Source organism: Rhincodon typus, chromosome 4, assembly GCF_021869965.1.
Source record: "Rhincodon typus isolate 14 chromosome 4, sRhiTyp1.1, whole genome shotgun sequence".
Taxonomy (NCBI): Eukaryota; Metazoa; Chordata; class Chondrichthyes; order Orectolobiformes; family Rhincodontidae; genus Rhincodon; species Rhincodon typus.
In genome coordinates, this window is record NC_063335.1 from 6,910,797 (window position 1) to 6,928,091 (window position 17,295).

General features: G+C 40.0%; 1 protein-coding gene across 1 annotated transcript in view; it reads right to left on the reverse strand.

Moving 5' to 3' along the window:
• LOC109917082 (CLIP-associating protein 1-like) overlaps positions 1-17,295 on the reverse strand; it is a 180,902-nt gene that overhangs the window by 85,961 nt on the left and 77,646 nt on the right. Inside the window, exon 8 of the mRNA XM_048595633.1 lies at positions 3,376-3,513. Coding sequence (XP_048451590.1) covers positions 3,376-3,513 — 138 coding nt within the window. The remainder of the gene's footprint in view (positions 1-3,375; positions 3,514-17,295) is intronic.

Sequence of the window (17,295 nt, forward strand, 5' to 3'; positions counted from 1 at the left end):
TGATTTGAATTGTTGCAAGGTCTGGACTAGATATGAAGGCCACAAGGACAGGAATGATAGTTAAAACTTAATGCGTAATAGGATGTACGGAGCGGAATTTGGGATAAGCCAAAGATCTGACAAATACAAGAATATGACATCAATCTTCCTGGAACATGTCACTGCTAATTCGAAATATTATTGAGAAATTCAAATAAATGTCAGACAGCTTCTCCATTATGCTTATGCACTTATTTCCTGTTCTCAGCTCTCCTGTCTTTCCTGACTACCTATTGCAGTTTAGAAGTATAGAAAACCAATAGCTCAGGTGATGGTCTTTTGGACCATTGTGTTTATCTTGAATGAAAAAAAGCAATCCATCATAACCCTATTTTCCAGATCTTAGTTTTCACTTCTGCCATTCTGCATCTAAGTTTTTTTTAAATTATGAGGCTATTTGTCTCCATCATCTTTTCAAAAAAAAAGTCAGACAGCTTCGCCATTATGCTAATACACTCATTTCCTGTTCGCAGCTCCACTATCTTTCCTGACTACCTATTCCCATTTAGTAATATTGAAACTGCATAGCTCAGGTGTACACATCCTTTGGGGGACAAAATTTCTTCTCAACACCCCTCTCATCTTCTATCATTGTATTAAATCTATGCACTCTGGTTATTGACTTCCTCTGTCCATTTATACTTCTCAGAACTTACCATTTACTCTACATTTCCATGACTTGTTTGCTGTCACCAATTTCATTACCTTGCACCTCTCTAGATTAAACTCATTTGCTGCTTTTCTGCCGAACTAGTTAGTTCAAGGATAGCTTTGTGTATTTTATCATTTTCTCCCTCAATAGAACTTCTCGATCAATTTTCATGTCATTCGGAAATTTCATAATTATGTACTTAAATCATTCATATTTCTCACTAGAAGCAACGAACCTCGTACTGGCCCAAGAACACATATGTTTTCTACCACTCGAACCGAACTTTGGATCTGATTTGCTGGTTTGATTTGGATCACAGAATCATATGGTAAACAATCATATCATGTAATGTCATGCTATTTTACCATGCTAAAGTCCATGTAAACTGCTGTATTAAAGGTGTTACCCTCAAACCTCTTCCTTTCTGGCAGAAAAAATTTAAATCGGCCTCATCAGACAACATCCCCTTCACAAATCCAGGCTGACTATTCTTGATTTTCAAACCATGATTTATACAGTCTCTCAGACTGTTTTGCAATCACTTGCTGGCCATCAAGCATAGGCTAACTGGTCTGCTCTTACTCAACCTATCCTTCCTTTTTTTAAATATATCTGGTGCCTTATGCCAAGTGTGTTGCATTTTATAAAGTAGTAAAACAAAATACATGTCAAAAGAAGATATAAAAGTAAACATATAAAATTCATAACAAGCTCAGGAAGAGGTAGGACGGCACGGTGGCTCAGTGGTTAGCACTGGTGCCTCACAGCTCCAGGGACCTGGGTTTGATTCCACCCTTGGGCAACTGCCTGGAGTTTGCACATTCTCCCCTGGTCTGCGTGAGTTTCCTCCAGGTGCCCCGGTTTCGTCCTACAGTCCAAAGATGTGCCGGCTAGGTGAACTGGCCATGCTAAATTGCCCATACTGTCCAGGGACATCTCAGTTAGGTGGATAGCCATGGAAAATGCAGGGTTACAGGGGTAGTGTGGGATGGTCGGTGGAGAGTCATGTGGACATATTGGGCCGAATGGCCTGTTACCACACCGCAGGCATTTTATGATTCTTATGGAAAGAGCAGAGAAAAACAAGAACCAAGTCTGGGGATGGGGTTAGGACAAAAACAAGGATTAAGTGAGAGGTCTGAAGTTCAAAATGTTGCTGGATTGCAAGGTATGCTACCATCTCATCAAGGCAACAGTTTTGACCTTAGATCAATCATATTCCACAGAGATATTCACTGTAGGACTACATATACAGAAATATAATAGCTAGAAGTGCAGTTTTTAATGTCGCCACCAGTAGTTAACAGAAAATGCCTGCTTGAAACATAACAGCATATCGTATACTATTAGGAGCAATCCATCAGCATGTTGATTGCTAAAAGAAGCCACAACAAAATAGGTCTGTATTAAACATATATAAAACTCTATTTTATGAAAATATAGAAAACCTATAGCTCAGGTGGTGGTCTTTTGAAACATATATTTTCTATATTTTCATAAAATAGAGTTGGTAGACACAAAGATGTGAATCAACTCCACTGGTTTAAAAAGTTGATAAAATGGTAACCATTTTAAAAATAAAAATACTGACCACTTCTCTCAGCTCATTAGTGGTTAAAAATTATTAACTATTGTTGCATAGTTCAATCATCAGGACAGACTCAAGAGAAATGGCTGTACATTGGTACACAGACAGAGGGAGTTATAGAATAGAATACAATAGGATAGAATAGAGTAGAATAGAATAAAATAGAATCCCTACAAGCGTAGAAGCAGGCCATTGAGTCCACACCGACCCTCCTAAGAGTATTCCACCCAGACCCGCCCCACTAACTCTATCCCTGTAACCCTGCATTTATTATGGCTAACCCACCTAGCCTGCACATCCCTGGACACTATGGTCAATTTAGCATGCCCTGTCCACCTAACCTTTACATCTTTGGACTGTGGGAGGAAACCAGAGCATCCAGAGGACACAGAGAAAACGTGCAAACTCCACACAGACAGTTGTCCAAGGGTGAAATCGAACCTGGGTGCATGGCGCTGTGAGACAGCAGTGCTAATCACCGTGCCATCGTGCCACCCCATGGTACTCACTGCCTATGAAGATGGTGGATGCAGAGAATTATTTTTCAAGAGGAAAATGAATTGCCACTTGAGGGAAACAGAATTGTAGGGTTAATCCTGTCTCAATACAGTGGGATAGACTGGATGACTTAGGAGAGACCTAAATGGAACTGGATGCTTCCTTCTGCCTTAATGACCCAGAATATACAACTGATCTAGCTTCAACCGCCATTTGCAGCAGAGAGTTCTAACTTATCCCACCTAATGTGTGGAGAAGAATTTCCAAATTCTACTCTCGAAAGGTCTGGTTCTTATTTTTAAGCTATGTTCCCTTGCCTTAGACTCCGCAATCAGCAGAAATTGTTTCTCTATTATGTTTTTCTTGAGAAAAACATTACATTTATTTTTAAATATATGTCCTCAGGAAAGTGATCTCTGCTTGTGTAGATACTTCACCAAACATACGATAATGTTCTCAGAAAAAAAAACTGAGCTGCCTTTTCATCTTATTGCACAAAACCATGAATTGTCCTTTCAGTAATCATGCCAATTAAATCTATACTTTCAAGACAAGTCTGATTGTTAAATGCAATATAAAAACAATTTAGCTACAGTACCTGATTTAGATCCGGGTGCAGAGGCTGATCGTTTCCCACCAACGCTTGCACTTGCCATTTTCTTAGCCGGTACCTTAAATGTGGAACTGGCTGATGGTCTGTTTCCATCCACAGACTCCTCATCATCAAAGCTTTTATCTTAAAAAAATGCACACAAAATATTAAGCTACAGTCAACCTTGAATATTTAGTTATAATATCTTGTTCCTGTTAAAGGAAAACAAATACCACTCACAAATGCCCTCATTTTCTCAATGACCATTCTGATTGTAAAGTGAAAATAAAAACGATACCTACCCTGGCTAAACAGCATTAATCTTGCCTTTTCTGCCCTATATATCAAACGTCTCAGCTCGGACTGGAATAAATCTGCATATCAGTCTATTGTACTGACACTTCAAATGTTGCTTTAAATGCCAAAATGTACTTGTGAAGCAAATCTTTGTTTCTGCTGCTTTTGTATGTGCTTCAGCCCATGCATCCTCCCACTTTATAGCTCTCTGCCTTTTCCACCCAGATTCTGCAACTTACAGGCACAGATCCTCTTGCAAATCAGCCGTCTCATTCCTTTTTTTAAAAAAATGCTGTCAATTCGTCTCATGCAAGTAGCTCCCAAAAGATCACATGATCAAGTGTTAGTCAATTTTCAGCAACAATCAATTCAAGTCCCTATCTCACAGTACTCGCCATGAATACAACAGAGGCTTATTCCGGCATCTTTACCCTTTCTCCCTTCACTAGGTGCTCAGCAGCCAATCAGCTAAAAGGTGACATCATCTCACATAGCCAGTGCCAGAGAGAGGTGAAAACTCCCCTTCCATATAAATCCTGTTCTCAGACACAACTGCAATTCCTTTATTGCAGATTCTACTAGATTCAACCTGGTTAGGTGAAATAAGACCCAGCACTTAAATAAAAAGGTACAGAATCTTTATGGTTTTCTACATCTTATTTTCTTTAGCCTCAATGAATTATACAGCTATTGTTACTTAATAATAAATAAAACATCTTTAAATAGAATGGCACCTTTCATTTTAAACACTAAGCTGAAATAGCTTTTCACTTTAATTTGATTAAAAAATCTTTCATAGACAGGAGCAGCAATATTGCAATTTGTAAATGCAATATTGCTGCTCCTGTCTATGAAAGATTTTTTAATCTGTTGACCTACAGCATAGCCATACTGATTTAAGAATGCAAGCATGTGCTTCAGGTTCTGTGCTCTCAAGTCAAGACATAATTACTAAATGAACAGTGTGAGACTGTGTTATTTTGCATTCAGTTTCTTGAAGTCCAATATAATGGCAACAACAACTTACCTACTTAAAGCACCTCTTATGTAATAAAACTTCCCAAAGCACTTCACAGGAACATTATTAAACAAAATATGGCATCTAGCTACATTAAGAACCATGCCAATAATCTAGTCAAAGAAAAAGATTTTAAGGAGCTTTTGGCTTTCGTAGCTCGTGGCATGTCAATCAATGATGGAGCGTTTAAAATCGCAGTTGCTCAAAGGCCACAATGAAATATGCACACATCTCAGAGAGTTGAAAGGCTGCAGGACATTACTGTGGTAGGGGTGGATGAGGCCAAAGAAGAATAGCAGACCAGAGTGAGAATTTTTCAGGTCGAGATGTTGCTTGACAGGGAGAAGTAGCTGCTACATGGTAGGTGCTCAAGAAATTGGCAGTTTTGGATGATCTCACAAGTATGAAGAGTTGAACATGTGAAACCATACAAATGAGGGTTTCAACAGCAGATGAACTGAGGCAGAGGCTAAGCCAGGTAATGTTCAGAAGGTGGAAATAAGGAGTCTTAGTAAGGTGAAAATGTGTGATTGGAAGAAGACCTCAGCAGTCAAATAAAACAACTAATATTGTAAACATTTAGTCTCAAAGTGATGCCAAGAAGAAGGATGGAGTCAGCAGCACAAATACAGTTTGGAGCACGGACTGAAGTCAGTGGTTTCAGTCTTTCAAATACTTAATGGATGAAAACTTGTTCTTATCCAGTACAGGATGTCTGATAAGCAGTCTGATAACTTAGCAACAGTGAAGGAGACACAGGAACACGGGATCTAGAGAGATTCTGATGAGATAGTGCTTGATGTTGTTAGCATCCATATGGAAACTCATACTGTGCACCTGGATGATATTGCCAAGAGCAGTACACAGACAAGGGCTGGGGGGACTGTGGAGAAGGAAGGCAAGAATAATTCTTCAGGGGACACCACAGATAATGGAACATATAATTATCAGACATCCATAACCACCACAAGTTAGACATGGACTCATGATACAGCCAATTCAGCTGTTTAGATGAGGAATACCAAAAATAGCAGATTCAGGAATACCGTCTAAGAATGAACCTAATAAAATGACAATATAATGTTATGGACTCTCTGATAGGAGTTAACCAGAGTTTCTAAAGAGATATTAGAGTTCCGCGTTTGTTACTGATACTGTATGGTAGCTGTAAAATCAAATTACTCTTAAGATGTAATTAGATGTACCTTAGATGTAATGTGACTAGCTATTAAGTAATATATAATAAACCTATATACTGCTCATCAAGACTGAACCTACCTTATGCATAAGTCGCTTAAGCATCTTTCCCTACATGGTGGACTAATAGACCAATATCAGCAAGGGGTTTGGTGGCAGAAAATCTACCCAAGACATCAGATAGTTTCAGAGAAAAAAAAAGTACATAAGAAGTTACAAAAGCAGAGAGAAGGAAGGAAAGAATTCCAGAGCTCATGCCCTAGGCAATTGTGGCTCAGGCCATCAGTGGCAAAACATTTATAACTGGGAAGAAACAAGAGCCTTACATCAGAGGAGTATGAACGTCTTGGAGGATTTGTCGCTGAAGGCAGTACAGAAAGAGAGAGGGGCTTCAGATGAGCTGATGCCAAGGGGTGTGTACAAAGGGAAATTCAGCCAGCGACTAGTAGCTGATTGACAACTAATCACAAGAAAATAGACCAATGGTAAAGGTTACTGCCTACCAACAACTATGCGATTCGCTTCCAGATAGCTAAACAGCTTAAAGCAAAATACAGTGGAAGATAGAAATCTGAAATTAAAACAGAAAGTGCCAGAAAAACTCAAATGTTGCCAAACCTGCTGAGTTTATCCAGCACGTTCCATTTTTATTATACCTGAACAGTTTGTGGGTATGAATGAGACGGTCAAAGGCCTTCTACAAGGAAGGTGTTATATTTTGGTGTGCTGTAAGAAAAAATCTGAAGCCTGAAGAAAACCAATTATTTTTCTTCAGTGGTCACTGTAAGCTGTTGCTTTAAACAATAAGTCAGATACTTTATAATAAGTATAAATAGTAAAAGTATACTTAAAAGAGCAGCAGGTACAATTAAGGGCCAAAAAGAGAATTCATTGAGACATGTGGCATGCCTGAAGTAGTAATACTTTGCATCTGTCTTAACCAAGGAGGTGGATGTTACCCAGACCGTGGTGACAGAGGATGAAACTCTGCCACTAGAAGGGTTCAAAGTTGATTAAGAGGTGTTGGATAGACCATCGGTGCTAAAATGTGGATGAGGTACCAGGACCGGATCAGATACATCCGAGGCTATTGGAGGAAGTGAGAGTAGAAATTGCAGAAGTCATAGTCATAATCCTTTAAGCTTCCCTAGACTCAGAGGACCTGTGACTAGGACTAGACTTCCCTGGACTCAGGGGACCTACCACAAGGACTAGAGAACATCCCTTGTCAGAGAAAAATGGTGCATGGATAAGTCCAGCATACAACTATACAAAATGGGAACAGAAGTAGAGCATTTGACTTACTGAAGGACAGACTCCTGCAGATCTCCACTCATTACATCCTTCCAATCAGACAAAGGTCCAGCAAGCCGGCCCATGTTGTATTCATGCCAATATAATACCACCTTTATGATGTATTAATTTCCATTATAATTTTTGATATGGAATCTTATCAATGCCTCTAGAAATCAAAATACAGTATGTTTACAGGCTCTATTTTATCCATAGTACATGTCACTTCTTCAACGAACTCCAATAAAATGGTTAAATATGATTTCCCCATTCATAAAACCATGCTGACTCATCACAGTTACCTTGAGTTTTTCTAAGTATGCAGGTTTAATCTCCTTAAAGACCAATTTTAACACCATCCCCACAACAGGTGTTAAGCTAACTGGCCTAAAATAAAACAAAGAATTGTGGGTGCTGGAAATCTGAAACACAAACAGAAAATGCAGGAGAAACTGAGCAGGTGTGGCAGCATCTGTGTAGAGAAATGTTCATCTGTAAAAAGGGTATTCTGACAAAGGTTTGCTGGACTCAAAAGGTTAGTTCTGTGCTTCTTTCTACAGATGCTGCCAGACTGAGTTTCGCCAGCATTTTCTGTTTTTTTTTAAGTTAATCGTCTTACTCTTTTCTATTCTTGCCTACTTCCCTTCTTCAATTGAGGGGTTATATTTTCTACTTGCAAGTCTGGTGAAACTTTTTCTGTTTTACGACCAGACCCCAGGTGAGGTTGCCAAATTCCTTACGATCTGAGACAGGATGTCCCAAGCTGTCAAGCTCCGGGCTTTCCTTCTATATTCACCCAGCCCCTCAGTTGGTTGCAACAATTTAAATCCCTTCACTTGTGGTTAGCCTTCTCCCAGGCCTACATGAACTTATGTTTTAAAAGAAGCCAGGCTTTCTTGTTAACTTATTTACTCAATGTGAAAAGAATTAGTAACACAATGCACATATCAGTTATTTTTAATTTGTGTACAATTACAACAAGTTTTTAAAAATATTATGTGGAGCAGTGTCCTGTTGCAGCCATATAATTGGGTTGTACCAATAGCAAGGATGTTGGCAGTTAACAGGCGATTTTCAAGATTCATGGTTTGACAGGCTGATGGAAGTTCCTTTGTCCTGATTCCTTTTGATAATAGCACCCAGAGTGAGAGAGGGTCTTATTTTACCCACAACATAAGGAGTTACTAGGGGATAGTTCTAAAACTATGAACTTCACATCACACCAGTGCTCAAACCCAGGAGAGTTCATATGAAAGCCTTAAGTCTCACTATACCCCATCATTAGAAAACTTGTTAAATGCTATCCTTGTCCATTCATCAAAGGGAAATCACCAAAATGTGTTTCACATTGGGACATAATCTGCAGAGGGTGGCTCGAGTTGAGCATCCTTAGCTGCTAATTATCTTTGTCATCACAAGAGATCACTATACAGTCTGGTTGAAGTTTCTTTGACACTTTCGGTGACATTCCTATGGTCTTGCTCTCTCAGGCAACCATTTTCAGCCCTTCTGTTTAACAAACACAATTTGGAATTACCAGTTAAGAATGTCCACCATACTTTGGAGTTCTGACTCATTGTAACATCAGAATTAAAAGAATTTTGGATAATTAAGACAAAGTGATATACTATCTCATTAGCCACTTCTTTTTGGGCACTTGGATGAAGTCCATCAGCATCTGAAGACTTGCCAGACCACAGCTCCATCAGTTTACTAAGTTCTGCTTTGCTCATGATTATAACTTCTCTAAGTTCATCTATCCTCTCAACTGATGATTTATAGCTTTTTGGGACATTTTCTGTATCCTCTAAAAGTGAAGACAGGAGCAAAGTATTTGCTGATTTCATCCACCATTTCTTTATTGTCTATTAATTCCTCATTCTCACTCTCTGGATGTGCAACACTCCATTCTACTCCTCTTTTGTTTTTAAAATACCTTATAGATGCAATAAAGTGTAGAGCAGGAGGAGCACAGCAGGTCAGACAGCATCTGAGGAGCAGGAAAGTCGACATTTCCGGTCTGGACTTTCAGCAGGGCTGGGAAGGGGGAACGGAGCTCAGAAATAAATACAGGTAGGGAGGGTGGGCTGGGGGAAGGTAGATGCGATGGTGATTGGTGGATGCAGTTAAGGGGTTGCAGAGATTGATCAGTGGGAACGGTGGTGCAGATAGGCGAGAAGGAAGATGGAGAGGATGTGTCGGGACAAGGAGGCAGGGATGAGAGGGAGGGCTGGACATGGGATGAGTCTGGGGGTGGGAAGATTTTGAAGCTGGTGGACTTTATGTTGAGGCCATTGGGTTGTAAGCTCCTGAGGTGGAATATAGGTGTTGTTCCTCCTGTTTGTGTGTGGCTTCACTTTGACAATGGAAGATGCTCATTTTGGACACATCGCCAAGGGAGTGGGAGGGAAAGTTGAAATGGCTGGCAACTGGAAGGTGGTGTTACTGGTGCGTACAGAGCACAGATGTTCCGCAAATTGGTCACCGAGCCTGCACTTAGTTTCTCCAATATAGACGAGACCACATCTGGAGCAATGGATGCAACAGACCAGGTCAGAAGATGTACAGGTGAATCCCTGCCAGATTTGGAATGATTGTTTGGAGCCTTGGACGGGGCATGAGGGGAGAAGTGTAGGGGCAGGTGTAGCACATCCTGCAATTGCAGGGAAAGGTCCTGAGTGTGGTGGAAAGGTTGGTGGGGAGTGTGGAGTTGATGAGGAAGTCGCGGGGTGAGCGGTCTCTACGGAAAGCAGATAGAGGTGGGGAAGGAAATATCTTTTTGGTGGTTGGATCTGATTGCAGGTGGCAAAAATGGCAGAGGATGATGCAATGGATTTGGAGATTGGTGGTGTGGTATGGAAGGAGCAGGAGGAATCTATCCTTATCATTGTTCAGGGGAGACGGTTTGAGGGCAGAAGTGCAGGAAATGCAGGAGATGCGGTTGAGGGTATTATGAATCACAGGAGAGGGGAAATTACGGTCCTTGAAGGAGGAGGACATCTGGGATGTCTGGGAGTGGAACACTTCATCCTGTGAGCAGATGCAGCAGAGGCTGAGGAATTGGGAGTATGGGATTGCATTTTTGCAAGAGGGTGGGTGAGAGGAGGTGTAGTTGAGGTAGCTGTCGAAGTCAGCGAGTTTGAAATGGATGTCAGTGCTAAGTCAGTTGCCGGAGATGGAGATGGAGAGGTCCAGGAAGGAGAGGTGTCAGAGATAGTCCAGGTGACTTTGAGGTCAGAGTGAAAGGTGTTGGCAAAGTGGATGAACTGTTCAAGCTCACTGTTGGAGCACGAGGCAGCACCAATACAGTCAGCAATGTAGCGGAGGAAGAGGTGGGGGATGATGCCAGCGTAGCTGTGGAAGACGGACTGTTTCATGTATCCAACGTACAGGCAGGCATAGCTTGGACCCTCTAACTCCTAGCTTATAGATACTCTTGCTTTCTACTTTAATATTCCTAGCTAGCTACCTCTCAAACTCTGATTTCTTCCTTTTGATTATAGTTTTAGTCATTCGCTGCATTTTCTTATGTTTTAACCAATTGTCTGACCTGCCTTTCATCAGTGGTCAATTTACTTTTCTTTAAGTTTAACGCTCTTCCGAACTTTTTTAGTTACCTGGAAATAGTGGGTCCTCCCTTCAGAAATCTTCCCTTGTCGTTGGATTGTACTTATTCTGAGAATTCTGAAATATCCCCAGAAATGTCTGTCAACGTGCGTCTATCGAGCAACGTCCCCTCATCTAATATGTCAGTTCACTTCAGCTAGCTCAGCTTTCATGTATACATTGTAGCCCTTATTTAGGTTTAAAATACTAGTCTTTGACCCAATCTTCTCACTTTCAAACTGGATGTAAAATTGAATCATATTGTGGTTGCTGCTTCCTAGGGGTGCCTTCATTTGGAGGTCAATAATTAATCCCATTTCATTACACCGTACCAAGTCTAATACAACCTGCTCTCTCTGGCTGGTTCCAGAACATGATGCTCTAAGGATCTATCTTGAAAACATCAGCCTACTACAGGCTGGGAACCTTTATCTGAAAACCTTGGAACCAACTGGTTATTTTAAATTTTCAGATACACTTACTGTGTACTCTAGGTCTGTTTAGGCTGTTTGGGGAAAAAAGAAGTCTCGCCTGGTCCGAGCAGACCTAAAAGCAAAGATTTTTTCCAAACTGCCACAACATACCTGAACAGACTTGTAGATACATTAGTTCAGGACTCTTTGAAAACAAACTTCACTTTTACATCCATTCAGGCCAAGAAAAATTTTTTTCACCCCAAAGATCCTGAACTCAGCACGTCTGCAGGTATGTTTGGGTCCACTTTCCGAAGACCTGTGTATTTTAGATTTCGTCAGTTTTTAGGCATCCTGTACTGCCATTCTGATTTTTACAATTACCCATGATTATTGCCCTGCTTTTATCACAAGAAGCCAATATTTCTTCTTGAAAACTTTGTCCCACATTATGATTACTGTTAGAAGGCCTGCAGACCACTCCCAGTATTATAGACCAGACAGTTTAACTGCAGTGGCAGGTAAACTTTTAGAAACAATTTTTTGGGATTGTGTTAGTAGTCACATGATAAAGGTGGGTTGATGAAAAGAAGTCAGCTTGAATTTCTAATGGTGAACTCATGTTTAACTAAATTGCTGGAGTTTTTGAAGAAATAATGAAAAGGATGATTGAGGGTAATGATGTTGATATGGTGTACATGGACTTCCAATAAATTTGATACAGTGCTTCACAATAGCGTTGTGAGAAAAGTTATAACTCGTGGAATAAAATGGACAAAAACTGGATGAGTAATGGTGACAGATGGTAACAGTCAATGGCTATTGTTTGGGTTGGAGCAAGGCTTGTAGGGAGTTCCCTGGAGTTGGTATTAGGACTCTTAAGAAACTGGCACCGTCTTAATGCTCATTTGGAGAAGCAGTGCAGGAACAATGAGCCATTCTCCTTCTGCACTGTAACGCTTCTATGATTCCGTGTGATTTAATTTCTCTATGGATGACCATGCCTTCAGCTGCCAAGGCACATAAATCTGGAATTCCATCCACACACCTCTGGAATTCAAAGCTTTTCAAAATTCAAAACAAAGCTTTTGATGATTTGCTCTTTATCTCCTCATGAGATCTGATGTCAAATTTCTTTTGCAATCTTCCGGTGTAGCACCAAAGGTTGCTTTATGTGCCACTTAAACATAGTAGAGTTGTTATAGTGTCTTCGGTTACATTAATTACTTCAAAAAAATCCATAAAATTAACTGTGCAATTGAATTCAATCTCTCATTTCTTATACCTCAAGATCCAAGCTATGAGCTGATAGATTAGACTGCTTATCAGAAATCATGGATAAACAGGATAATCAGGAGCAACTTTGGTACCTGACAACATAGAGGAAGAGGCCTGTCATCTGGTAGTATTTTGGATGAGAGCAAAGAGACACTGAAGAGAAAAGTTCCAGACAATGGTATCAGTAGTAAAAGGATCTTAAAATGTACTGAAGGAGGTTTTAGTTTACAGGACCATTCTGACAGCACTAACATCAGGGAAAATGATTGGGAGAATTCATAGGCGATCTAAGAGTCTGAGAATTAGAATAAGAATTAGTCCTGGACTGCTGTAGAAACATGGAAAGGATTTTGGAGCCATATGACAGAAGTCTGATAGGATTGAAATCTGCCTTTTGAGAGACAGGGCCCAATACAAAGACAAACAAACATATATAGAACCCTATAATTCAAAAGGGCTTAACTTCTATATTGTGTTCCCAGTGATTTGCTTCCTTTTGCTGTCTGCTTAAACTTTTAAGCTCTCTGGTGTGGACCACGTAGCTTTCCTATTATCAACTGGCTCAGGTCTTTATTGTCCCAGTTTCAGGTGTTTAAGCATAACATTTTTGCCAAATGTATGTCTGAGTGGAAGGCAAGCATCATCTTCACATTAGGTAGCAAAAGTTCTTCCTCCTGAGGGCTCATAATGTGCAACCTTCGGATTTCTGCATAGTGTAACCCTAATTGTAATGCACTGACCCGCCAGTTAAAGAATGGCAACATAAATCCAATTCAGACTAGTGACAGACTTGGAGGAAAAGTTGCAGGTGGTCATTTGCCCATGCATCTGTTGCCCTTGTTTTTGTAGGGCAAGTTCAAGGGTTCAGAAGGCACTGTTGAAACACTGTTGATGGGTTGCTGCAGGGCGTCTTGTAGGTGACACATAACATTGGACAGTGTGCCCAATAATGGAGGGAGTGAATGTTTACAGTGGCAGTTGGGTGTAAATTAAGTGGGCTGCTTTGGCCTGGACGGTTGGCCTTCTCAAATCTTTTTGGAGATGCACTTATCCAAGCAGATGGAAAGTATTCCAAAACACTCCTGAATTGTACCTTATATGATGGACAGGCTTAGGGCAGTCAATTGAGTAAATCACAACAGAGTTCCCAGCCTCTGATCTACTTATGCAACCATGGCATTTATGTGGCTGCACCAGTTAAATTTCTGATTAATTGATGATATGATATCTAGGAATGATTAAGCCATTGAATATCAAGGAGAGATGGCTAGAAACTCCCTTTTTGGAATTGATTATTCTCTGGTACTCATGTGGCATGATTGTTACTTGCTCTTTATCAGTCCAAGTGTTGCATGCAAACATGAGCCATTTCAGTATCTGAGGAGTTGCGAATGGTATTAAACACTTCAACCACTGCTTATCTTACGATGGAGGAAAAATCACTGATGCATCAGCTTAAGATATTTGGGCCCAGGACACTACCCTGAAAAATGTTGGAAACACTATTCTGACCTTGAATAACTATCTTCCTTGCTGCTAGGTATGACTCTGAACACCAATCCATTTAACGTCTGATTCCCATCAATTTCAGTTTAACTACGGCTCCTTGATACCACACACAGTCAAATGTTGCCACAATGTCCTTCACATATGGATATTAAATATAAAATTTGTTCATCGTTTCTCCCAATAAACCCACAAGATCATGTCATAATTAGCAACACAGTAAAACTGTTTGCTAACATTCAACAAAAACCAATTCTATTCCCCACAAGTTGCAAAAAAAAAATTAACGACAAGTTAGCTTTACTTTGTATTTTGTAATGTGAGTGGTTTTGTTAACATCTCTTTGTGAATTGACAGATCACCCCAGACTTGAACCTTCAACCCTTGAAACTACTTGTGTGTGACATTACCTGTGCACCACAACTGGAGTCACTGGAGGTGACCAAAACGAGCAGCAAGACGGTGCGATGCTCAGTCCAAGTGCAAATCCATTCTGGTGGGTGGGTACTTGGATGAATGGATAAGCATAAATTTGTGAAGGGGGCTATGTCGCATGATTTTTTAAAAAGTAACTAACATGGTGGATAGGGAGCATCCAAGGAGACTGTCTTTGATAACTTCCAGAAGTCATGGGAAGATTCTAATAAAAACAAACATGACAGAACTGAATACCTCTACCCTCCCAACAGATTCTTTCTTATAGGGGGATTGGGGTTAGAAATTCATTTCATTCTTGTTTGCAAGCATGCAATACTTTTCTCTGAGGTGAGAAAGGAGTTCAAGACTATATGGATTCACATAACTGAGTTGATTTAAGGAGGAACACTTATGAAAAAATGTTATTCATCAATCATCCTCTAGATTAAATTTCTCTGGTAATGTGTGATTAAAGTAATTGAGAAGTCAGTTAGATGAGAAGTTAGGATCAACGTACAGAAGTTTGAAGTTGGAATAAAGTGCTACAAATACATTGCAAGCAGATTGTCCGATTGTTGCTCACTATGAACAGCTTTGAAGTGAAACCCACATCCGACGAAAGAATAAAGAAGCCAGTCCATGAATAGTTTCATCAGCTTCTTGCATAAACGCAAATTATACCTCCCTCGCCCCAATTTCTTCAAAAAGTACAAATATTCAGTGTATAAAAATTCTTAAAGCTGAAAACTAGACCATGACCTACAAATTTGCAAGGTGACTTAAGCCTTAGGATGTAGTGGCAATGAGATGAAGAGCACAAACATTTTCAAAAAATTCATCAGTTTTCAAGATTACAAGCATTTAGAAACTTGGTTAAAAGTAATATATTTTCAAACAATATTATTTTGAAACCTTAATACTCAACCTAAACAAGTTTTATTTGGCCATATTGTTCATGTTTGACCAATACAATTTTTTTAGCTTGACATTGCTTATGCTGCCATTTTCATTGCTTCAAATTTTTCACTCAAGTCAAGAGTGAATTAGCAGAAAGCAGGTCAGTTAGTTGACCCATGGTAATGTTGATAATAAATCAAATACTTCAAGGTCTACATTACAGTGGAATTTCAATTATCCACCATAATGGAATTAAACGTCACACATTCTGCATTGGCCAGTCCTCAATAATGTTTATCAGCAAGTAATTGGTAGTTAATATATTTTAGTCTCAGAAGAGGGTTATTGTTGCAACAATAACCAAGTCACAGCATGAAGACACACAACATGCAGTTAAAAAACAAACAATTTCTTTGACAGTGCAGTCACTTTATCAGACAGGGAGCTAATGAATTTAACTGCACCCACCTTGTCTAAACACCTCATATCCTCTGGCTCTTATCATCCATAAAACAATAAATTCCAACTCCTCTACAAATAACTCCTTGGTCTTAAACATTCCTAACGCAGTCACCAGAATCTTGGCTCCCCTGCCATCCTTCTAATTTGATGGCTGAGTTCTAAGCTGTCCAGGCTCTCCATCTACATTCACTCAAGACTGTGTCATCTTCATTTTTTTACTAATTTTGTGGGATGTGGGCGTCGCTGGCTGGCCAGCATTTCTTGCCCATCCCCTAGTTGCTGTTGAGAAGGTGGTGGTGAGCTACCTTTTTGAACCGCTGCAGTCCTGCTGTGGGGTGACCCACAATGCTATTACGGAGGGAACTCCAGGATTTTGACCCAGCAACAGTGAAGGAACGGCGATATATTTCCAAGTCAGGATGGTGAGGAACTTGGAGGTGATGGTGTTCCCATATATTAATAAATCACCATTCACTTCTTAACACTTATTCAAAATGTATTTTTAACCAGTGCCTGTTGTTGTGGCAGGTTTATATTGGTATATTCCAAATTTCACCAACATTTTCTGCCAATTTGAAAGGTCATTTTGTATTGTTCACACTACCATTACATCATACTTTCCAAGATCATAATTGGCAGTACATTTTAGACAAGAGTGAAGAAAAATGAACATCCTTCATAATTTCTATAGATTGTTTATGCTGCATCTTAAATTTTAAGATCTATTTACTTTTTATGCCTTCTTGAAAAGTGAATATTGATGGTAAGGTCGACTGATTAATTATTACTGATAATTAATCGCCCTTGAGAAAGTGATGATGAGCCTTATGTAATCACTGCTCTCCCACTCTCACTATGCAGGTAAGGAAGCTCGGGATGTTGACCCAACAATAACAGAGGCAGGCTATCCATGTCCAAGTCAGATGTGGTGTGTGATCTGGCGAGGAATCTGGATGTTTGCTACTTACTAGCATCTTGATGGGAGAGATTACTGGTTTGAGAGGTGAAGCAGAAACAGTCATGGTAACTGGCCCAACATCCACTGCAGCCAGAATGTGCCACTCCATGGTGTGGAAGCTGTGCATGGTGGAGGTGATGGTTGCACTGTAAATGAGGAATCTTTTGAATGGTGTTGAACCTCTTGAATGTTCCTTCACCTGTACCCATCCAGGCAAACAGACAGTACTCAATCATGTGTCAAATATGTGTCTTGTAAATAATAATAATAATGACAATGGTTGGGAAATCAGGAGGCGAGATGAGGTGAGAGGCCTGCTTTCATTGCCACTTATATAGCTAAAGTCTCTGCTTATTGGAAACCCAAGGATGTTGACAGCAGAGGCAATGCCACTAAATGTAGTTAGCTTATTTCTATGGCTCAAATGTTACTTGTCACTTATCAGTCCCTATCTGAACACCGTGCAATCAAAAGCAAACAGCCCATTTCTACATGTATTGATCTAACTATGGTTGGATTATTTTTAAAATGCCAGAATCACAGAAACCCACAAAAAATAGCAAATCGTAGCTCTCTTGTTTTGA